This window comes from Diabrotica undecimpunctata, chromosome 7 (assembly GCF_040954645.1).
Source record: "Diabrotica undecimpunctata isolate CICGRU chromosome 7, icDiaUnde3, whole genome shotgun sequence".
Classification (NCBI taxonomy): Eukaryota; Metazoa; Arthropoda; class Insecta; order Coleoptera; family Chrysomelidae; genus Diabrotica; species Diabrotica undecimpunctata.
This window is the reverse complement of record NC_092809.1, coordinates 126,104,667-126,130,228: the sequence shown is the minus strand read 5'-3', so window position 1 is coordinate 126,130,228 and position 25,562 is coordinate 126,104,667. Positions and strand designations below refer to the sequence as shown.

The 25,562-nt window shown below is 32.1% G+C and overlaps 3 protein-coding genes across 6 annotated transcripts in view; all 3 read right to left on the bottom strand.

Annotated features, from left to right (window-relative positions):
* BicC (protein bicaudal C) overlaps nucleotides 1-25,562 on the bottom strand; it is a 635,428-nt gene that overhangs the window by 156,313 nt on the left and 453,553 nt on the right. The window lies entirely within an intron of this gene.
* Nucleotides 1,891-3,244, bottom strand: LOC140445788 (rRNA methyltransferase 2, mitochondrial-like). Its single transcript, XM_072538133.1, has 3 exons — nucleotides 3,093-3,244; nucleotides 2,665-3,035; nucleotides 1,891-2,363 (listed from the first exon to the last, which is right to left on the bottom strand). The coding sequence occupies exons 2-3, from the start codon at nucleotides 3,031-3,033 to the stop codon at nucleotides 1,995-1,997; spliced, it is 738 nt and encodes a 245-aa protein (XP_072394234.1). The 5' UTR covers nucleotides 3,034-3,035; nucleotides 3,093-3,244; the 3' UTR covers nucleotides 1,891-1,994.
* LOC140445786 (uncharacterized) overlaps nucleotides 9,916-25,562 on the bottom strand; it is a 321,172-nt gene continuing 305,525 nt past the window's right edge. For all 4 annotated transcript variants that reach the window (XM_072538129.1, XM_072538132.1, XM_072538130.1 and 1 more), the window contains one exon: nucleotides 9,916-18,414. In XM_072538129.1, the coding sequence (XP_072394230.1) occupies nucleotides 17,047-18,294 (1,248 nt within the window). In that variant the 5' untranslated portion in view covers nucleotides 18,295-18,414 and the 3' untranslated portion in view covers nucleotides 9,916-17,046. The remainder of the gene's footprint in view (nucleotides 18,415-25,562) is intronic.

Sequence of the window (25,562 nt, the reverse complement as noted above, 5' to 3'; positions counted from 1 at the left end):
AGATGTTTGTGGGTGATGGCGGTGTGGCCTTTTCTCAGACCAGATATAATGGTTTGATATAAACGCTTATTTGAGGTTGATTTCCAAGGTAATATCAAATGTTTTTTACTTTTCCCAGTTGTAGTTTGGATATTGATTGATTCCACTTGATCTGCCAAGCTTTGATTACTAAGTTCTTGAATATAGGTTGTATATCAAGATGTGGAATTCTGGTTTCTTCAGCTTCCGGACTCGCTTCAGTTGGCTGTTTTTTACCTGGAAAAATATTCTTGAATGAAGTTATTAAATTAAAGAGTTGTGTACCGCCTATATCTTTTGCAATATTTTCTTCCTCCCGTACCTGTAACTTAATATTTTAAGTCCATGCAGGCTTTCATAAGGTTATCGTTAGAGATGTTGTGAAACTCACACAGAAAGCAGAATATTGAATAGTACTCAGATAATTAGGTAAATCTTTTATTTACCGAGGAGATGACATTTTCAAGAATTGCAAAATAGAAAGCAGTCTTGACGGACAGGATTTGAAACTGGTTCATCACGGCCCTCGTAATCAAATAAACAACCCTTTTTACCTAGCTTCGAGATAGGAAATTCAGGATCAATATCTAATCTTTAGCAAGTATGTTGCTGAATCTAAAAATATTTTAAAATTATCATCAGATCTTTGGAATTCCAAATATTTTTTAAGATTATCTAAGTAAAAAATTTAAATGTTTTTAGACTTTTAATTATTGAATTAGGACAAATTTTTGTTTTCGTGTCTCTGGTGGGATCTTCAATTAAGACATTTAATGCAATAATTGTGTTCTTTAGGTTTTGTTTTAGAGGTCTAATATAGCATTCATAGGTCTTTTTACCTTGTTTCATTTAAAGTTTTTAAGGTTAGACTTTTCACATGCTCTTTTTGTAAATCCCATAGATACGAGGAAGTAGAATAGTAATTATAAACCTCTTGTAAAGTATCAAAAAAATCAGAAATATCACTACTAGACCTGGCAGCATCATTAACGATCATCTATAATGTATGACCGCACAGGGCACATATAATACTCTAGGATTGATATCAAGAATCCTTTTTTAAAGCCCTATATATCTACATTTCATGTTCGATCTATCGCTATAGCCCTGACCCTGTATATCTTTAACTTCAAGCTGCAGACTAGATAATAGCTTATTGACTGCTGAATAACATTTCATTCATTTATAAATAAATTTAATCACGAGTTTTTATTTAAATAAGATCAGGAGAGAAATGAATAAAATAAAGATTTATCCTTACCATAAATAATATACATATTATAATTATGTTGATTAAAAAAATCAAGTAAAATATTTTTTGACTGACTTTTTTCTTAAATTATGCTATCGAAAAAATGGGGCTCAGGTATTGTGATTTTTCGGTAGCATATAAGTAGTTTTATTTTGAGAAACGTGAAAATTTTGATTTTTAATTAATTTATTAAAAAATTAGATAAAAATAAAATTTCCTGTGCATATAGATCAATTTTAAATGGTGTCGCTTTTTAATGCAATATTATAACCATTGTCTGAGGGAGAATATGTTTAAAATAATGTAACTGCAAAATTTTACATCCATTTCGGCATTGGCAGAATGCTTCATGAATGAGCTTAGGTACTAAAGAATGCTCCAACAATGATGTTGTTGGTGATGTTCCAACTTGGCATAAATACATGAAAAACAAAGCTACTTTTTAAATTATTACCAAGTAACAGAACAAAAAAGTATTTGATTTGAATTTTGATAATGATTTCTCTTCTCCTCATTCTTCTGAATTTAAGCTAAAATTGTGAAAGATAATACATAATAATAATATTCTTATATTATTACTATTTACTATCTTTAATAAGAAAAAAATCTTATTTTCCAAGTTTATTGACCAAAGTCTCATATTATTATTTGTTCATAGACAATACAATCACACATCATGATTACACTGATTTATTTGGTTTTCAACACACAGCTATATACAATATCAAGTTTTAAGCCCCTTAAATTCTCTACCTAATAAATAGATTTCTGTTGAATCTGACCTACTGGCATTTGGTTTGACTACTTTAACTTTATTATAAAATTGGGCAATATCATTTTCTAGTTGTTTTGTCTCACCACATTGCCACAATTTAACTAAAAATGATGCATTTTTAACAGATATCTCTAGAGCAAATCGTAACACGCTATAACACAATTTTAACATATTTTCATTGTCCATATATCTTATACCAGTAGCACTAGGCGCCATATCTGACACAACTGCATCCACTGTTCTCTTATTTAAAAATTCTAAAATTTTCTTCTGTGTTTCTATACTTGTAAAATCCATATTGCCAAAAATATGCACACCCTAAAACAATATAAAATATTTAGTAAACAAATCAGTATTATGAATTAGGTACTTATATGGCTTCAAAAACTAAGAAAAAAATTTTTATTCAATTCATTTATTTTTTAGAACATTTATTTTTAAATGAAAATATTTCTACAAATTTGCAAGCGAAAGGGCATTTTACTGCTCATATTATAAATGCACTTTGGCTATACATATGCTCTTATGTTTCTATTAGTTATATCAACATCTGTCTAAAAATGGTGGTTGACAAGATAATGCAACAACAAATGAGTATATCTGGTTTACTAATACTTACATCTATAGGATAAATATTTTGTTTATCAATGGCAATTACTATACCAGTTGGTAAGTCCTTGTTACTTTCATTTGAGTTAACTGTATGTGCTAAAACTTGAGACCAAGAACCTGGAGCTGCACCGACATCAAGAACCACATGTCCAGGTTTTAAGATATCATACTTATCATTTATTTCTAGTAATTTAAAGGCGCTACGACATCTATAATTCATTAGTTTAGCTTTTTCCACATATGGATCTGATAGTTGTCTGGAGAGCCACTGTTGTGAACTTGTATTTTTTGTCCTAGATTTAAGAGCATTGGTAGTTACTTTCCGTTGTAGGCAACTACATAGAGAAAATTTTCTAAGGAATGTAGTGATATTCATACCTAAAATGTATTTTAGGTATGATTGTTTAATGTTGATTGTATAAAAGGTTGACTTGCCTTTAAATTAGGTTAAAGGTGTAAAAATAAAAATATTTGATTGCTTGGATTATCCCTGCTCGTCATAAATCACCCTGTTAACATTAAAATTAAATAAATTTGGGAATATTTGTCAATAATAAAAATATAAAAAATTTAAAAGTTGTTTGTTATTGAGGTTGAGGTTACGTTACACTCTTCTTCATTTTTATCTCACACTGTTCACTGTTCAAACCTTCACCAATACAATATTTTGATAACCAATCAATAATTTTTTGTGTGTAATTATTAAATATTAAGTATTTTTAATAATCTCAAAATTACAGTGCTACTTCTATTTATATACACAAACACAAAATATTTGGTTATTTTACACAGAATAAGAAACAATTTTATTGTTTCAGAATCAATTCTGTGTTTCACAGAAAATGACATTGGCAGAAACTATGACATTGACAATTACATTATAAAATTTTAACTTCGAAGTTTCTAATAAATAGTTATAATCACGTTTTATTTAATAAAATATTTTAATTAGCAAAACCAAAAATGAAGATTACCATCAAATGTTTAAATGGAGGAAGTACTTTAGTAGATGTGAGTGAAACTAGTACTGTGGCAGAACTGAAAAAAACAGTGGAGAAAGATCTAAAGATTCCAGTGTTTCAACAAACAATAATTTTGCATGGTAAATGCTTGCAAGATGATAAATGTTTAAGTGAATATCCTAAAATAAAAGAAGGAACCAAACTTTATGTTGCAATAAAGAAACCAGAATCATTCAGCACTATTTTACATACCTTCTTAAAAAAATACTATTCAGATGAACAGTGCAAAGTTATAGTAGATGAATTTATGAGAAATTTTCATTCCAAGGTTGAGAGCCTGAGTTTAGACGACTTGGAAAGGATAGCAAAATCAGAACTTGACAATTTGGAGACATAGACTTGATTTGACTGTATTAATCCTATTTATATATCTTATATACCCTATTGTGGAAGAAAGAACAATATTGACTTTTAGGTTTTAAATCTAGTGAACAAAATGGTATGGTGACTTTGGAAACAAAGATATTATATTTGTCCAACTAAAAACCTGTTTAATTAGAACTAATCATCAGGGGTCTAATATCAAACAGGATAAAATCCTATTTTGAGATATTAATAAATAAAATACATATTTTACTGCAACAATACTCTATATATTCATTGTGTATATAATTTCATGATCACTATACAGAATTTAGGTTTTCTCACAGATTTTTAAATGGTGAATCATCTATAATGAGCTTATATTTTCTGGCATAAGTTTGATCTGTTTGCTAGTAATTCCATAAAACTTATTAAAAGGCTGGTATTTTTAAATTTAAAACAAATTCTTTTGATCTTTTAGATTATTTTATAAACTGATAATGTAATAGGCAGATGTTATTTACTTCAGTTTGGTAAAAAGATAAGAAATGGTCATATATGTGGTTTGCTATGTTTGATATTAGACAGCTTATGTACTGATTTATAGTTTTAGATTTTTTTCTTAAAATGTGATGGTAATAAATTATCATTTATTGTCAAATACAATGTATTTTGATATTTGCTTTTTATATTAACCATATCATTATTACCTTCCATTATTATTTGATACAATTTGCAAAAATTGATTTAAATGTTGTATTTCATCTAAGATACAGAAGGTTGATTATAACTGATGTATGCCTAAATGTAATTTTCATAAGTTGTTCTCCCTTCTGGAAGTTACAACTGTAATTTTGATTATTTTCTCAATTATCTGTAAATTTGTGACAAAAAGTTTATCCTTTATCATTCAGTTGATGTAAATTGTATGTTTGACAGCAAATTGTATTTCACCTGATAACAGATTACCATTAAAGATCATTACTAAAGTTATACGAAATCAACATTTTATTGATATGCAATAACAAAAATGTTTGTAAAGCAAAACTGCCATCACTTAACACAAAAGTGTTAAAATTTGTTGTGAAGCTGATTTTCATTTTACTTATTGGGGACAAAGAGTAATGTTTGAATAAAATGTATTTTTATGTTAAATGTACTGGGTTTTATTTAATATTATTTGTAAAAACCTCAGACATTACACTTTAAATCTTTGATTCTGGTGCCACCACATTTTTCTGTGTGTTATTTGTTATGCAGCTTCACTGTATTTGACCAAATATTTGTTATTCAGCATGCAAATATGCTACTCCACACAAACCTGCCAAATATTTGTATCATGCGTGTTTGGAAGAACTAAAATGGATGTGGACATATCAACAGTCGCTGCAACTTATTTTTATTTAAATGGGTCACTGCACTCCATTTCACAGTGGGTACACCACAATTCAAAGTGTAATAGGTACTAATAGTTGTATATAAACACACAAATTTGCTGAATCAATGGTTCTGCATGTTATATATGAGATTGGTTACTGCCAATTTGACATTTACAGGTGTTTTTAATAGCATTTTAATATTGCTTTATATAGAAACTCTTGAAGTGTTTCCCAATTTGCATTTTTGTTTCAGGGTAGGATACATCAGTTTGTGATTTACATAGGAGTAAATATGCATTATGATTGTGGTAAAGTCAAGATCTGGTGTTTTATTGGAGTACAAAGGCCAATGTGTGGGTTCTGTTGACACATAGTTTAGATTATTGGAAGACATTTTATTTAATAGCTCATGACCTTTAGTGGCTAGTAGTAACTCTAGCTCACCATACTATATTTTTAGCATTATAATCACTGCCTGCTATGATTTGGTTCCAAGAGTTTTTAAGAAGTGTTTATATTTGTCTTTCTTTTTTATTGTCGTGTTTGGGAGGTCAGTTCGATGATGATGAATCAGTGATTTCCGTTTTCCTTGGAGTATATACAATGATTAATGAAGCTACTTCATAGAGTCTGAGGTGACATATTCTATTTCACAGAACGTGAAACAGTCAACTAAGTCTTTCATGAATGCAAGCTACTAGATTCTAAATGGCAAATGCATAGACATAATAAGAATCCTATTATGTCCTTTTGTTGACTAACAAATTATTCCAAAAAACATATGGTGACCATCCACTAGACCTGTACAAGCTGGTGAAGACTTACAGAGTTCTTAAATGGGTATCATGAATAAGTAAAAGATGTACAAGAAGCTAATTGGCCGCCTGATTTATAACAGACGACTTCCATGGAGAAAAAAATATCTATGCTTTCATTTATTGTTTCCCTTCAGTATTTTCAGTATATTTGGTATGTCACTGTGTACTGGGCTTTCTCATTTTTAAATTGATATCATCCTCGATTTTTATCTATGCTGATTTCATCACTTTTTCCTTCTTCTGCTTTTATAGCAAGTCTTGTATATGGGATATCCATTGCTCTATGGATCCCACTGAGGATTTTCAAAACTTTTCGTTGTTCTTCATAAAGGTCATGTTCCACCTATTTGATAAATTATGTCCAATATTTTCTTTTTATATGCCTTATCTTAGAATTGATATAGTTTGTTATATTTTTGGTAGGTATCAATTGTTTTATTGCTATAGTATTATACTATACATATGATTTCCTTTTATCATAATCCTAAATATCTGATTTTGGGGTCGAACCACAGCTTTGATATTTTTGTTGCGTTCAAGTTAATTTTCATCACTTCTATGCTTTTACGTTTTTATACATATTCTTTAATTGACCAGACACTAAGCTTTTGTTCTGTGTCAGTGGAAATCCTCTAAAGACAGTACCATATAAATCATACTTGGCATGAGTTGGATTCAGAGTAGATATAGTACATCTGAACGCATTTTCCCTTTTGGGGGTATTTCCTCTGGATGGATCCATGGTACCCTGCCTCACAACTAAACCACTCTCGGATTACGTGCGTGGCATGTATATGCGGACTGTTTAATCTAGCGCTCAGCCTCCCATATCCCTTTTTTATTTATCTGTATGTTTATATTTTATATTTGATTTATACCTGTCTTTGCTTTCTCTTTCTAGAATTTCTTTCTTTTTATAATTTTTGTTATTGCATCCAAAACTTCCTTAAAAATGCTCTTCCGCTCTGAATATTCCTACTTTTGCGCATATTTCGGCTATATCTTCATTAAATAGTATTACATTTAAACACGCAATGCTCAGCTGTGTCATTAACTCTACAGTCCACACAGTTACCATCCGTTGCTTTGCCTATTCTCTCGAGCTAGACTCTGAACAATCCAAGGCCTGTTACGAATTGTGTAAAGTGGTTCATGCTCTTGTAATTGCAATTGATCCACTCCTTCACATTCAGGATTAACACCCCGTCCACATAGTCCTCCGTTTATGTTCCCATTATTTTTGCACATGTATGGGTGGTACTCGCGCTATAACCACAGGTGCATGGGTGGTACTCCCGTTATAACCTGTAGAGCTACAGTTGAGAACGTCCGGTATGCGCAGACGACCCTTAACAAAGATTTTCTTTGTGTTTTTGCAATATTAATTTAAACTTTTGTTTGTTTAGTACTTGATGCGAGATAAAATTGTCGAGTCGACGGACAACTTCCGTAAGAATTCGTATTTTTCCTGCACTAGGTCCTCCTATTTTAGGCATAATTCTGGCTAGTACCGCAGTTATTTGATCAGCCTTATTAGCGATATATTTGACGTGTCCACCAAATATTCGCTTACAATCAAGAATGACGTCCAAATATTTCACCTTGTTTACTGAAAATATTTTTTCTCCTTCCAGCATGAAGGGGATATGATACCTGTCTCTCTGACCTTTGAGTATGATTGCTGCTGTCTTTTGAGAAGCTAATTTTAGATCTACGTTTTCTAACCAAACTTTAACTCTTTCTAGTGCAGTATTTGCTGAGTTCATGATAAGGCAATTAACATTGTGTTCTACAAGTAGTCATAAGTCGTCTGTATATGACATGTATCCCTTCTCATAGATCTTGTTCTAGAATGTTATATAAAATATTTCACAACAGCGGTTCGAGAACCATGCCATTTGGCACATCCGCCAATGTTTCTATTAGTTTGCCCTTTGCTATGCTTATTTATCTTTTTGTGGAGTATTTCTTTACTAAATTTTGAACGTATAGAGATACTTCCAAGTTGCCAAATATATTTATTATTGTTTTCCAGCTTGCACAATTAAAAGCATTCTTCACCTAGAAAGACCACCACTTCCACCAACAACCTACTTCTACATGTGGCTACTATTTCTATTACTCTTCCCACTGCATCTATTGCAAGGTTCCCCTTCCTAAATCCATATTGGCGTTCATATATTCCTCCTTTTTCTGTTACTTCTTTTTCAAGTCTATTTTTTACTCAGCATTTCTAGAATCTTGTCTAATGTATTTAGTAGACATATTGGTCTAAAAGCCCCTTGTTTGTCGATTCTTTCACAGGTTTTGGAATAAGTAATAGGTTGATCAGTTTCCATTCTTCACAGAATATTCATGAAATTCACGACGTCTTTAATCCATTCAGCTTTTTCTTCTATAATGAGTTTGACGATTTCTGGTAATAATTTATCCGGATATGGTGCATTTCTAGCTTTTAATGTGTTTCTTGCTTCCATAATTTATTCTTTTGACAATTCAGTTGACGTTCCTGTTTGTTCTGGGGTAAAATTAATTATTTCTCTTTTTGGAAATAATTCCTCTGCTAGTTCGCTATTCGCTCGAAACCTAATACTAATGTACTGCCTGCCCAAACTTTCTTCAATTTTTAGAATTGTATTGCCTATTAAATTTTGAGTGATTATCTTATATCATTGATTGAAATATATGAAATCAAATCTTATATACATCTCCCCAAATGTTTTCTCTAGGTTTTATTAATTTCTTATTTTGGTTATTTATTCCTCAGCCATCACCAAGTGAATTTTTTCTATCTCTGGCGACTTTCCTTCTTAACTCAATATATCTTTTTTCCTTATTCCCTCTATATCATCCGTCCATCAATATGGGCGGCTTCTTGTTCTGCCTTGTGGGCAGAACTTTCTGGCCAGTTCTTTAGTCTTTTCGTAGCCTTCTGTGAAATTGTTAGGGTTATCTTTCACTGCCCTTTTAACTTCTTTTAATCTTTGTTTATGTATATATTTAATTCTTCTGTCACTATTATTTTTCTTTACGTTTTATTTTATTTTGAGTATATGTTTGTGATAAGTAAAGATTTCTCCTTCCAGCACATCCTATTCCGCTACTTTCTTTCTCATTGTTTTCGTCGCTAGCATGATATCTATATGCGGCTGGCTGTCTCCTTTTATAAATGTCGGTTTGCCATTGTCAAGTTTATCTACTGTCAAGTTAATGTCTAGGATTAAGTCATCCCACATGTCTCTTTCATTATCATTTTGGGGTGCTCCCCATTGTACTGATTTAGCGTTCATTTCTCCAGCTATAATTAGTTTTTTATTATCTGGTTTGCAATTTCTTCCACTGTCAACATACAATAAGCCAGGATTTTATTTCTTTGGTGGGATCCGATTCTTGGAGACAGGATTGTAAAAAATGCTATGGTGCAGGCTGTCGACTTCTCCAAATGTCAGGGTGTATCGTGGGTTATCTATCCCTAATACTTTGTAACTTTTTTTGTTATTTTGTTGGCTACAATGATCTAGGGTTTTTATGTTGTAAGAAAACGCAGTTAAAAATCCGCTTTTACTTTTGTCGTAAATTCTAGAAGGTAACCATTGTTCTTTTGTATGAAGGTATTTTTACCATCTTTAAATAAATGACGCTATGCTTAAACGATTTGTCTATTAATGCCTTCTCGTCATAAATTACTACAAGGACCACAGTAGAGATATTTGCGGATGTGATAAAAGTCAAGATATGGTTTTAAAAGTTTATTGCGACGTTTTAGACAAATTCGACAACTGTACTGGCACAAATTACATCAAAACACAATAGCTATTTTGTATACGTCTATAATAAATAATACTTACATACTTAATACAATAATACATACTTTACAATTTGTACATTCAAATACATAATTATTTTGGTTATACAATTTGATTATACCTAAAATTTTAACAATCGTTTCAAATTCTAAATACTATGGTGATAAATAAAAAAGTGATGTATGATATAATATAATACTGACAGAAAATGTAATGTACAAAGTTTTATCTACCACAGTAGTATACAATTCATTAAGCACTAACTCATTTTTATCGATATATTTTCATTTATATATTTTTGACTTAGTAGGCGTCGTACAAAATTTGATATTTAGATTTGTAGTAGGTCACTGAAGTGTTGATATTATTCTGACAACAAATTCCCAAAATATTAAGGAAAAGAAATTACAAGATAAACTGACCATGACTGATCAACGAAATAGAGATAATTTTAAATATAACGTTGAAATAGATCATTTACACTTTGTCAAAACTGCTAATGGCTTTGAAAATACTACAATCGGTACACCCACCTGATGCGCAGCAAAATTACCTTAAATTATCTTAGTAAGAGAAGTCAACTCGACCTGTAAACTACGTTTAATAATCAGGTAGACGAGTCCCGGTGTATTCCATCTCTTTCTCTCCAAATACTTTCTCTGTCTGCTCTCTGCGCCGACGCGCGACTGGCAAAATTTTGAAAGTCCTTCCAGCGCTTGACAAATTATATCTTATAATTTTAACTATTACTATCAGTAGACTTTTGTGTTCAAGAGTCCCTCAATTCGACCAAAATATTTATTTCTTTGACAGCTAAGTATTGAAGAGTCTTAATTCTGCAACTTGAGTGAGTGCGTAATAATTTGAAACTATAAACAGTCCTTAGAGTTAGAACTCCTTTTATTGGACCAGAACCATTTGTGGTATACAAAAAAGTTACAAAATAGAAGATGTTCGAAAATGTGAAAAGGAACTTGGTGCAGTTAACTAGGAAAATAGTCTAGGCCAAGGCAAGCAAAAACACCATTGTAACCTTCTGCCCACCACGCAAAAATACTCTTCAGAAAATTAAACTCAAAAAGTAATCACAGGTGTTTTCACTACACACTGTTCACTCAGATACTGTTTCTGTAAAATGGTTAAGTGGGCAACATGTAGATTTTGCGAAAATCTGTAGGAAACAGGCGAATACTGTCTAGGAATACAGAGTAGAAAATCGCCAACAACATACATATTTGGAACAGGTATTTTCAGAATCTGATCAAGTAACCAAGCTATATCTGAAACGGATAATGAGTTTTCTTAAAAGTCTAGATATTTTGGACTAAGATATAAATGGAGAGTATACACAAAAGATATTTCAAGTTGCAAAGTGATCCCCTCATAATTTTCAATCTACCTCTTCTTCGGTCATTGAAAGTTAACAACAAAAGTTCAACGAAGTAATGTCTATATTATGCAGCTAGAAATCAATATACTAATGTAGTGCCTGCCCAAACGCATTTTGTCTCTGACCTTGAGTTGCGCAATGCTTTTTGATGGGCTAGAAGTGCAAGACACTTTTTTCTCTCAGCTGCGAGAAAATCTTTTGTCTTTTTTGCCATGCTCTCTCTTCTTGATTTGCGCATATTACGGCGAAAGTGAAGTTGGACCGTCTATACAACTCTCAAGAAAGTGTAACTTTAAACTTGCAACAAACGGCAACTCTTCGTAAGTAGTATAATAAATATATAAAATATAATTTCCTTGTTTAATATCATCTCTATCACTTTATTTACCACTAATTGCCACGAACTAGTGATATAAACGTTTCCATTTGACTTTGAACGCATCGATAAAGAGTTTATATGAAAATTGAAGTATTTTCAATGTAATTATTTGTTCTTTGAGATTATAAAAAATCCTTCAGTGATAAATAAAGATTATTGAATAAAAGAGTTAAAACATATTTTTCTTTCATGATTAAATATTACAGGATTTCTTAATATTGCCTGACTTTGCTTAAGAAGACTTTCAGATTATTGTAGAAGAATCAGTTATGATAGTAAGCACAGGTATACAAAGAATAGACGAAAGCAGGATATTAAAAGAAAATGAGGAATGCCCGACTGTAGCTCTGGAGAATAGGGATCTAATGATCAAAACAACCGATACCTAAAAGGACAGGTTTAAATAAGACTTGGAATCATAAAAATTCAAACGTTTTATCAAAATTACAATCAGTATCAGTAGACAAATGCATATTGACTGATTCAAAGGATTTCTGGACATAACTTTTATTGGGTTAAAAAGCACTTTACTATGCATCTGTTAAATGCAACTCATCCTTTACAAATGTATCTATGTAACTCATTTAATTTAGTTGCAAAAAGCATGGCTTCAAATAAATAAGATGAATTGCAGACACTTCCGTTTCCTACCTACCAAAAATGTGACGCTTGGTTTACTCAAAAATGCAATCAAAGTAAAAATTATACTATAACTTAAAATGGTACGTGTTGTTCTAAATTAAAAGTTTTTAAAAGTCCTCCATTTTATGGCAAGTACCCTAAGAATGAAGGTGAAATTTTTAAAATATTCCTATCACAGTGAAAACAAAAAATGGAACAGCTGTAATGTATGTATAAAAATAAACATTTTCTTCGGGCTTGGTGAGTTGATTAAATTAACCGAAAATCAAATTGAACTCAATTAAACTCCTACTTTACACGATCAGTTAACGATACAAAACATTCAGTATACATGGTGGTCGCAGATCGTAAGAAAGCGTTAAAATATTCTATACGTTAGTGGTTCAATTGGCATCTTAAATAAATAAGTTGAACAGGACAACCAGTGTATGATAAAAAATTATGTTTAAATAGTATACTGAAGACAGTCTGTATGGATCCATCAAAATACTAATGACATAACAGACTTGATGTTTTAGAAATAGTCCATTTTTATGATTTTAGAGGAGAACAACGAACAAAAAATTACGCGATATATAAAAATAAGTGAGGTGAATCATTTTCACCTCGCTTCTTTTTTATTCTAAACAAATCATGGAAATATAACATTGACATGCACATTATAAGTATTCATAGATTTTAAACAGGCCTACCATGCAATTAGCAGACACCCAAATACACAGCAATAACTGTCAGCAAGAAGACGAGCTGACACCGGCATTGCTCAACCTGACTTTGAATAATTGATAAGACAGTCGAATATAGGAAGAGCTAATCTCCGACCAAATAAATGAGTACAGGTTGCCGCCTATGTCAGTGACATCAGTATTGTCTCGCAGAACGGAAAAGGCGGCAGAAATATATTCACAATTAAAAATAGGGCCAAAAGAGATAAGACTAGAAATAAATATTCAAAAGACAATAAAGCCAACACAAACAAGAGTTAAGGAAAACAGACGTACAGTTAAATTTGAGGACGATATTAAAACAGTAGAAAGTTTCACAGATCTGGGAGTTAAACTAAGCATGGATAGAAGAGAACTAGGAATTCAAAGAAGAAAGGGAAACAAAGCTTATTTTTCACTCACCATTTTCGTGTTCCGGTCCAAAACCACACACTGGAGATCGAAAATCAGAGATTACAAAACTGTTATCAGACCAATACTATGTTATAGATGCGAGACATGGATGATGACACAAAATACAAGAAGAAACCTTGAAATCCTCGAAAAAAAAAAAATCATTGAAAGGAAGATATTTGGACGTATTAAATTAAATGGAGTCTAGCCTTAACTGTTCAAAGTGGCACCTCAGAATTCGTGAGAGAGAAAGGGACGTGAGTTTTAATTTTAAAATATATATGAATAAATATGAAGATATTACTTATAGAACGTTAATTGATCTTTGGAAAGCATATTTGGACATAGAATAAGAGAGTTATCGGTTAGTATGTGAATATCGTGAGAGGTATGTATGATGGAGTAAGAACTTGTGTCTTTAATAACAGGAGGATTGTATTAATGCTGTGTTCAGTTTTTATTTATTCTTCTTGGTACCTACTATGTAGATCAGGTAAGAGGAAAATAGAGACACTCCTTGGCGTTTAAAAGTCTGAAATGGTCTTCTTAATTTAAAAAAAGGGAATTAGAGGAAATATTGAAACAATGAAGCAAGCTTATCGAAGAAAAATAGTAGTAGTAAAAGAAAAACATGCATTGTATAATGTTGACTTGAAGATTAAGTTGCCATTACAAACAAAATGATAACTTTAAATGGCGAGAAATGATTTTAAAAGTATAAGTTATAGTTATCGTGAAGTTATAGTTATCCACAGCCAAGAAAAACATACATGATCATGTTTTAGACGGCATAATTATTGACTGAGAGATCGTTAAATAACGTTAGAAAGCCGACAAAATGAAAAAAAAAATGTATGTAGTAACAGGCCACATAACTAATTTAAAAAGAAGAAGACTTACTGTGACTTGACTTAATAAATGACAGCTGTCAGGTTTGAATATATCTTGAAGAAGAAGTAGAAGAATAGTATACCACGTTGCTGTAACGTTATAAATTTAATAAAGTTGTTATTAAACTCAAATAAGTGGCTATTATAGTAGTCTATAGTATATTAAAAGGAAAAAACGACAATGCATATTGCAGAAATAAGAATACTTAGCTGGATGAGAGGGGTAATAACAAAAAAAAAGAATAAAAATGAACGTTAATATATTAGAGGACGTATCCAAGTGTAGACTAAAATGAGACAATCAAAGTACGATAGATCCTACAAATCAGAATAATATAATTCAAGAAATCATTAAGGACAAGTTTATGTAGGGAGTAGGGGGAAAGGTCAAAGAAAATATGGAAGAGAGATGGAAAAACACAGTTAGATAAAACATTTGTGAAGAAAATTGATATTATTATATGCTAAGTAATTTATGTAGAAATATAATAACAAAAGCCGACTGATAATGAGGAAAACGTATACTCCATAATGCAAGGTTCTAATAATTGTAGCAAAATACTCCAAAGTTCAATCCAATGAGTCATGATCATAGAGATAGCTAACGTCTCCTATTCCAAATTCAGATGAGAAAATTATACATAATCTTTAAAATTTTCTCCTGCACACTTAGGATGTGGAGACTGAAAACGACTGGTGTAAACATAATTGAAAATCTTCCATGCAGTAGCGCACCTAGAATTTGCCTCTGGGGGGGGGGAGGGGTTGGTCACCAAATTTTTTTTTATGATGTTACCTCCATTTTGAGTCCTTAAAATGTGTAAGTAACAGTGTCGGAATGGGGTCCTGGGGGGGGGTTTAACCCCAACCCCCCCCTCGGTGCGCCACTGCATCACTGATGATACAATATAACAGTTCAAATTTCCTTATAGAACAAAGGATTAATTAATAAATATATACTCTACGTCTAATTTGGCTTGGATGGGAGAAATGAAAGGGACTTAACTTGTAAATTTCTGTCAAAGTGAAAATTAATTTTTAATATGGACACAGACTTCCAATTACTTGACAGATAATTGTGCGCCCGAAGGTCACATACTGATACAAATGAGCATGCAGTCAGAAAGCAGATCGACTTTATATTAATCAAAAATATATAGAAAATTTCGATTGGAAAAAATTAAAAGTAGACAAAATAAACTAACATTGGATATTATAAAAATAAAAGAAACAGCGAAACATCAAAAATTAAAACAACAAATTAACGCAAAACTAAATATACTAAAGGAAATATCAAAATAATGTTCTAATACAAAGAGGAAGGCATAATGAAAAGTTTCAACCTACAAATCATAACAATATGATAATATAACTTTAAAGGACTTCACATATCTGGGTTAACTAGTCACGTGACACAACATTGAGGTCAGAATGGGATGAATCTAAGATTTGCTAACTAATCAGACATCAATACGAAAAAGACCAAAGGCGAGTCCTAGACTCAGATATACGGAACGAGACCTGAAGATTGTTAATAAAGTAAACTGGAAAAACAAAGTGCTTAAGACGTTGGAATGGAGAAACAATATTTTATAGCACAGCAAGATCAGTCAAGGGTTGTCAAACCAATGATGATATAAAGTAAAGATGAACTACTATACAGAGTGAACCAAATGTCTGGAAACGCCTAACTATCTCTTAAATGGATGGTCCGAATTGTACAACCAAGATAGGCCTATTATGCAATATAAAGATTTCAATTTTAATTGCAATGTTGCCAAATTTACAATTTTTCTAATATTAGTCACTTTGATTTTTTAAATTCAACACTTTGTATATTGTATTTTTATTTTTCTAAGATTCTAGACTTTTGTTTTCTTTTTAAAATGTTTCTGACTGCATAAAATAAGTATTGTATACGGTTAAACTGGTATTCAAGTGCAGATTTCAATACAGGTACAATGTACAGGGTGTTGCATTTAAAAAACCAAATAGACTAATGCTATCAGAAAAATGGTAAATCTGACAACGTTACAAACATCATATTTCAAATCTTCATATTGCAAAATAGGTGTATCCCTGTATTTGTATAATTCGAAACAATTATTTAAGATATAATTAGACTTTTCCAGTCTTTTGGTTTACTCTGTATATGATGAAGTAATAAGTTAATCAATATATGACGATTTAAAATTATTTATAGAAGACGTTACATAATTACTTTCGTTATCTAGAGAAAAAGTATAAGGATAAGGGATAATTTATACTCTTACCAATACATTATTACCAGAACAAAAAATCAGATGACTGGAAACGCTTACAAGAGCACATCTTTGATAAAATTTGATTAATATTTATTTTATAAATTGAATTACAAAACAGCTAATTTCATTAATAAAAACAATATTATGGATACTATTTTTCTAAAAACTTAATTATAGTGCTAGAAGCAAATAGTTTTTAAATAATTTCTCAATAGAACCTTAGAGACACATATTCGATTTAAAGCTTTCTCACTTCTACAGTTTTACATAAAACCACCCTAATAAACATCGAAATATAAGGTACTGATACAGTAAAATATTCTAATCTATACACAAGATAAATACCTATACATTACAAAAAAGTAATTACATAAATGATCACCTCTGATCCGACTGTTTATGTTTGAATTTGAACAGGTAAGCAAAATCGTCAGTAGGAATAGACCTGTAGTAGTTTGGTTTTTTGAATTGTTCCATGTCCAGATAAGCGTGTTTTCTGGAGAACCTTAGGACCACCGGTCGCTGATATGTGCTGTCAGTCCATCTTGGTGGTAAAAAAAACAACCCGTTGTTTTTCTCTCGGTTTCTTCTATTCGAATTGTTCTCTTGAGGCTGTGGTTGTCGGAAGTTGATTAAATCGAAATCAATGATAGGTTCATCAGACTGTCGGGTGTCGAGAGATCGGGGATCTATATTTACAGAAGGGGGAATTTGGGTGGCTTCCGCACCAATAGCACTAGGAAATCTCACATGAGTTTTTGGTTCTACATCGTCAGGAAACCGCACTATATTAGCTTCAGCTACAGAAGAGTCCACAGATACTGGTTTTGGTGATGAGGTTGTCATCTTAGTTTCTGTTGTCCAATCTGTGTTCAAAGTAGTTTCTGCAACTGTAGTACTAACTATTGTTGTACTAATAATAGGTTCAGTTGTCTCTGTTATCCCGTCAGTAGTTTGGGTTAGAAAAGTTGTCATCTTTTCCGTTGGGGGTATTATAGTGGTAGTGGTGGTTTCGGCAAGATGCTTAAGCTGCTCTTCTTGAAGATCTTGATCTGCTGTCTCTGCTGTATCACCATCTCTTTTGTCTACATTACCTTTTTGGATACTATACTGAGGTTTTGTAGGAGATACTATAATAGCAACGTCTGATTCTTCAATAGTATCATCGCTCTGATCACTTTGCGTATCGAGAGGGATATTTACTTGAAAAGGTCCAGGGGTAGGAAGCTCCTCGTCGTAATAGTCGTCATCATAATCCACTGGGGTAAATTTTTCTTTTAACTTTTCTATAAGAAACTCGTACTGAGCAGCTTGGTCCAGTTTAATAATTTTTATACACCTGCCCAAATGATCCGAACTATAACCTTCTGCACAAGCTGGTAAAGATTCTGGGCTAAAAGTTGGTGCTATAAAAACTGATTTAGGGGTTATTCTTCTACGTAGCACTCCGTCTGAAAGTTGTTTGTTTTGATTTTGGTCGTCGACTAACAACCAGGCTTCCCATGTGAGATCCGGCGATCTTTCGTTTAAGGGTTTTGCGGGATAACATGAACAAGACGAAAAGTATAACACTAATAGGATCACAAATTTGCACATATCCATCACTAAAATGTACTTTTCCACCATTTTTAAGTCATATTAAGGGCACCAAATCGTTGATACCAACACTCTTGTTTTGGTCGCTGCGGTTGATGATAATACACTGATCCAACACATCTAGAGTCAGCTTCGTATATAGGATGATATCTGCAAATAAAATAATAAATTAGATTATTGAAATATTTACTTTTATTGATAGATGTAAATTTGCATCTGGTGTTTTTTGGCAATCGGCCACCATTAAATTAGGCCAGTTACCAAAATCAATAAAACTAAGTAAAAAAGTAGATTTTGCAAAAATAAAAATAAAATATCGATAAAATTTAAAAGCACTTTACATTTTAAACATTTATGTTTTCATCAATTCTAAAAACATTTAACAACAGCGTGATCTTTTTGTCTTTTCTATTTTTATTTCTTCTTCTCTTTATGCTAGAGCATAAATCTTTCTGGTAATTTTGTTTCGCTTAAACACGTCGATTTTTAAACTTGTTCTAATCCCTAATGGTATCAAAGTTTGATAAGTTTTCAGATTATAAAAATATAAATACACTAATATTTTTTTCCTATTTACTAACTGATTAAATAGTAAAAATAATCTATTTTTGTTTGTAAAAATTAATCGTTTTATTTGAATGGTACATCCAGTGAATCCACAGTCAGAATGTCTAGTACTCGTCTGATACAAATACTTGTTTATTCCTTGAGGTCATACATAATTTCCTTCTTCTTCTTAACGTGCCCTATCAAGTCCCCTTGACGTTGGCGATTAACATGGCGAAACTGTCTCTGTCTTGAACTATTCTAAAGAGTTGCTCAGCTTTCCTCATTCCTGTCCACTCCCTGATATTCTTCAACCAAGAGGCCTGCTTTCTACTAATTCCTCTGCGTCCTTCGATTTTACCCATCATAATAAGTTGAAGAATATTATATCGGTCTCCCCTTACTACGTGTCCAAAATAGGCCATCTTTCTACATTTGATGTTATCAAGCAGCTCGCAAGCAGCATTTGCTCTCTCAAGGACTGCCACATTTGTCAGCATAGCCGTCCATGGAATTTTTAGTATACGTCTGTGTAGCCACATTTCAAAGGCCTCCAGACGATTAATGGTGGATATTTTTAATGTCCATGCTTCGACACCGTATAAGAGGACTGAACAAATGTAGCATTTAACCATGGGCTTTCGAAGTTGAAATTGCAAGTTATCATTACAGAAGAATGACTTCATTTTTAAAAATGTCGTGCGGGCTATCTCGATTCTACGTTTTATCTCTTGATCTGGATCTAGTTGTTCAGTAATATGGCAACCAAGATAATTAAAACTGGACACTCTTTCAATTATATGACCATCAACATATAATCGTGCATCTTGATGTGCTAAACCATGTGTTTTGTTTTTGAACAGTTTATGTTTAGGCCAAACTCTCTTCCCACTGTATCAATGGCATTTAAAAGGCATTGTAATCCATTCATGTCATCACTTAAAATAACTATATCGTCTGCATATCTGATTGTATTTATCAGAATTCCATTAACTTTCACGCCCCATTCCAAATTATGCAGCGCTTCTTTAAATATTCTATCTGAATATAAATTAAATAACAGTGGGGATAGTATACAACCCTGTCTGACATCTCTTTGTATTTTACATACTTCTGTTGATTTTCCGTTTATGCGAGCTGTCGCTGTTTGACGCCAGTATAACTTTTCTATGAATCGTATGTCTTGACTATCAACTCCTTTATCTTTTAATATTGTAATTAATTTGTGATGCTGTACTCGATCAAACGCTTTTTCATAGTCAATAAATACAGCAAAGACGTCTTTCCTTTGATCTTGACATTTCTGCAGTAATACATGTAGTGCAAAGAGGGCGTCCCGAGTTCCCAGTCCATTTCTGAAGCCAAATTGTGTTTCATCCTGGTCTTCTTCACATTTATCTCTGATTCTACTGTGGATGATGCGTAGAAATATTTTCAAAGTGTGGCTCATAAGGCTTATCATTCTATAATCGCTACAGTTTTTCGGACGTTGTTTTTTTGGTAGTGTTATGAATTCGGACTTTAACCAATCTTCAGGGATATCACCAGTCGAATAGACATCATTGAAAAGCTTGACCAGTATTCCAATGTTTTCCTCATTTATAAGCTTTAACATCTCTGTCGGTATGTTATCAGGGCCAACGGCTTTCTTGTTCTTTGCTAACTTTATAGCATGCAGTATTTCTGATTTTAGTATTTCTGGTCCTTCACCTTCAACTAAAGTCCGAAATATAATTTCCGAAAAAGTTAAATGAATGGGCAGGTATATTGGGAATTTCTTGTGGGCCTAATATTCATTGAAAATTTCAATGACGAAAAATACTTCAATATGTTGGAGAATGGAATAATAGGTGCAATAACCGACATAATCACAAAATCACTCAACAAGGTTTCCATCAAGACATTATCTTACCCCATTTGATTTTTTTTGTGAGGTTAGCTAAAGTTTAAGGTATATCAGACAAATCCACAAAATATTGCTGATCTGCGTCAGAGAATACGATATTCTTTACGATTAGGTTTTAAAGGTTTATTTTTTACTTTCTTCTTTGTGATACCGTTTTCTGTTTAATCGTTTTGCTGCTGCTCTTCTTTCTAGTGATATTCTATCCTTGTTCCTGTTAATCCGTTTATTTTTTATGTATATTTTTGCTCCATGTTGCGTTCTGCACATACGATGACCTCAATATAACAATTTTGGTCATCCTGAAGGGGGAGAGAAGATATTCTGTTCAATCTAGAACTCGCTGGTTTCCCCCTTTCGGATTGGGTATGTATATTCAAATAAAGAAAAGAAATGAAACCAGTGGACTGTATAAAACTCTATTTTTAACAAGAAGCAAAAGCAATCATAAATATACATAACCCCATATAGAATTATAAAAAAGAAGAATATATTACTTAAAAGAAGAAGAATATATGTAGTACAAACTTAAATATTAATCGATACGTAACGACACACAAAAAGAGAACCATAAACAAAACAAAACTGTCGATTGTATATATACCACGTTATAGATAGAAATAATATTATACAAAAAAATAAAAAATATGAATATATATGTCATATAAAACAAATTATTAAACTCAATGCAAAAGTATACTCATAATACACATTATGAGTTAATATTAGGTAATAAAATACACAACACTGTGATATATATACAAAAAGAATAGTGAAATTATTCTAATCTAATAAATATACAAATCTACTTAAAGGTAATAACGTTAAATGTTCTGAATAAAGTTCAAAAGTTCAAAATCGCGACACAATATGTAATAATTGGGCACCAAATAAACGTACTTAGCCCATGCAGCAACAGAATTATGATGTATTGTTCCTTACCCAATGAAAAGATAGCACCCTGGCTATTGCAAAAGATGTCTTCACCGACAAACAACAGGAACCACAAAATTTCAAATGCAACTTTTCTGCATCAAACCGACTTCCTCGGTCAAAGGACCGATGGCAAGTGTCTTAAGATACTCTTAACCCAAACGCACACACATGTGTGTGGTTTGAGAGATAAAACTCGACTCTGATGTTGTAGATGCATCGCTTATCTCCAATACACATCTGTGTCATTTTGCAGATTGCCCGTCTCGTAGCATGTAGTTTTTAACCCAGATGCACCCTTATACATGAAATCTTGATATACGGGGAGAATCAAAACTACCATAAAGTCTTAATATTTAATAAATGTTTATTAACAGTTGCGAAACTGCAACACTCCATGGTATACAAAATTCAAAAAGCTCTCCGATTTCAACATAAATGGAGCACTAATAGTCCAGGAGTATAAAGCGGTGAAAAGCATTTCCAGATTTTGCCCAAAATTAAAAGAAATATGATTTCAAGAAAATAAAGAAGTCACAAACACAGATAACCAACAACCTATTTTATCCCAAATTTTAAGCTAACTGCAAAATGTTTAACTAATAACTTGCGGAAGAACAGGACATTTTTGAAATAATTCCAGAAGTCGATTTCAGACAAGGACAGAAGAACTAAAGAATAACGTCAGAAGTTAGCCTAGATCAATATCCAGAAGCTCGTCACATAGTTTTACTAAAAGTACTAGTAGAGATAGATCTCTAAGAAACCGTTTTCCCATAACTGACTGTAGAAAGGTAAAAGATACTTTGGAATTTGAAATTAATTATTTGAACTAGCGATTAGTAAAAATGAAATAGAAAAGTCAATAGAACAGTTGTCAATTTTACAGAATGTAGGTATTAAATAGACAATTAAAAGAATTCCAAGATGCTTTGAACCAATTGCAGGTCCAAAGATAGTGTCAGATTAAAGAAAAAGAGAACATAACCGAATAAGTAACTCTCCAGGTAACCACAGTTAAACAGGAAGAAGATAATGGTCAGACTTCCCTGGAAAACCTTAAAAAGAACCAAATAAAGAGGAACTATAAAGGCGTACTGGGCTCAATGGGAATCTCTGTAGTTTTCACTGGTCTATTATATCGAAAATGGGAAAGTCCCGATGGAATAGGTACCGTTCAACAAGAGGTACTAATAAAATCATATATTAAAAGTGTGTTGCAAGAACTTCATACCAACCTTTCTGGGGGACATTTTGGAGTCAATAGAACACTGGCCAGAGTTCAAGATTTTTCTGGATCAATTGTCATCGAGATGGATAATATGAGTGTAAGAAATGCGAGTAAGATAGTAGCAACAGAGATGGAATGCCTGCGAAGATGCTGCAGAGTGACAAGAATAAATAGGAGAAGTAATGACTAAATAAAGCAAAGAACATCAATAGAAACAGACACACTAACATACATAGAACAAAAAAGACTAAAGTGGTATGGACATGTAAGAAGAACTAGTGACAGCAGATGGATAAAAAGAATAACCGAATGGAGCCCCATGGAAAGGAGGAAAAGAGGACGACCCCGAAAATCCTAGAGGAACGAAGTAGACGACGCCATGAGTAAGAGAGGTCTAAACGATGGAGAATGGGACAACAGAGAGAGATGGAAACGGTTGAGCGAGGGAAGGCAGTGAATACTGTAGAATCCCTGAATATATATAGAAATGTGATATATGTAACGGTAGAAAGGCCCTAGAACAAGAATTCGTAGTAAAATGACACCATATCTTTCCAGAGAGTCTTTTGAACGACTTGCAGTGAATATTCTTCGGTCCAATTCCGACGACAGAGAACGGAAACAAGTACTTAATGGTCGGAATGGATTATTTTTCGAAATGGCCTGAAATTGCACCCCTTACTAATTAAGAAGCGACTACAGTAGCAGAAGTATTCATAACACATTTAGTATCAAGAAATGGAGTTCCTTTAGAGTTAATTCTGATCAAGGACGAAATTTTGAATCAGAATTATGGCAAGAATGAATGAAAATTTTGGGTATTGGGTAAGAAAATTCGCACTACGCCTTTCCATCCGCTATCAGACGAAATGGTCGAAAACATAATAGAACTGTTTGACGCTGATAATCATAAAGATTGGTATACATTACTTAAATTCTCTATTCCTGTTAGCCTATAGAAGTTCTTAACATGAAGCAACCGGTTATTCTCTATCAATTATGATATGAGAAAATGTATATAAACAGAGTTGACAGTTTAATTACAGTAATATTTGAGTTTTTGAAGTTAATAATTGTGTAAAAGTTGTAAACAAGCATTGTTATATTGTTGGTATTTGAATAAAGTATTTTAAAAAGTATAATATAAGTTTTTTTCTTCAAACATGTACTGGCCTAACTGATTCGATTCGATCTGATTTATGACTACAGGTTCAGTTTGCAAAAAAATCAAATAAATGATTGAAATTTGTTTTTATGTGATGTTTATACGAATAGTTTTGCTGTAGTTATAAGCAAATCATTAATTAACACATGTTTATAATTCATAACTCCTTTTTTACCTGTACACAAAGCTCGCGTCAATGAATCTGACTCATGCAATGTTTAGTTTAAAGTTTTTAAACATTCAGCCGGAACACCTGGTATGGTGTACTTTAGAAAGTAAACTTACAACATGAAATGCTCTTAGAAAAACAATTGATAACAGAAATGAGTAATGCTTTAGGCGCCGTGAAGAGTTTATTGACTTTTTGTCGATATTTAATTGAAAATAAGATTGTCTTTTAATTTTAAAACCTTTGGTTTGTGATATTAGATTTATTGTTTGTTAAAATCAAAGTTAATTTTTTTCCCATCCTTTTAGTCCAGGGAAATAAGTATTTGTTAGGTCTTCGCAGTTCGCAATAGCCAGCTATTTGACGAGTTTTTCCGTTAATGTGTACTTATAATAACAAAACCTATATGTTTCCGGAAATTTCCACGTCGTTTTTTTATTTTTAACGATTAAGTGTGAAAAATGCTATTTTTTCTAATTTTCGTTACTATTAAAAAGTTATTTATTTATACTTAAATTTAAACTTTTTATCGTTAAGAGATAGAAAAAAGAAGAAGCAGAGAAACAAGACGGCTCTTTAATAGGGCGAAGATATTAAGTAATAATTACAGTAATTACAGCACCTCAGAGGTAAAGTGTACTAAGTCACAAAAGTGAATTATTAAGAAAATGACGATTGAAGTTGTTAGCTATCTTCAAAGCACTAGTGTTGCTAAGTAGTGAAATAAAATATTTTGTAATTTGATCAAATGTTTCTGCAACGGTCATATTTTTGGCACTAAACATAAAAAAATATTGACCCTACAAATTTTTGAGAAAAAAGTGACTTGGTACATTTCACCTCGATTTTCTTTATTCAAAAATGTGACTTACTACTGAAGTAATGAAGGTGTTTTCAACTATTCCTCTGGCTTTTTTTGTTAAAGAGATGTTCATCAATACCTAGCTTCAATATTCTCCAATATTTTGACTCACATACCTACTATTTAGTATTCCAACAATCAAAATTATCTGTAAGTGAAAGTATCAGAAGTAAAGACGAAGTGGTTGACTAATTTTTATTTCGTAACTTATACAAAAATATAAACATTTTACAGTAGACTTAATCGTAATCGTCATCAATAGTTTCATTTGATAAATTATAAGAATTTGGTAAATTATTATAAAACTATGGAAAACCTTGGGAACCCACTTTAATAAATTCGGCAAATGTTGGTATTTAGTAGAGGGTAGTGGATTCAGTCCTTCATGGATGATAGGCAAATTAATATCACCTAGTTTTACATTTCTCCTGAGTCTATTGAGATCCAGTTCATAAAAGTCACTTTTAAAATCTGTTTGATAAAATAAAC

Bases quoted from the DNA above. Each gene is read 5' to 3' on its own strand.
- LOC140445788 (XM_072538133.1), bottom strand. From the start codon at position 3,033: ATGAATATCACTACATTCCTTAGAAAATTTTCTCTATGTAGTTGCCTA. The intron at 2,364-2,664 runs GTAAGTATTAGT...ATATTGTTTTAG, and splicing joins AAAATATTTATCCTATAGAT to GGTGTGCATATTTTTGGCAA.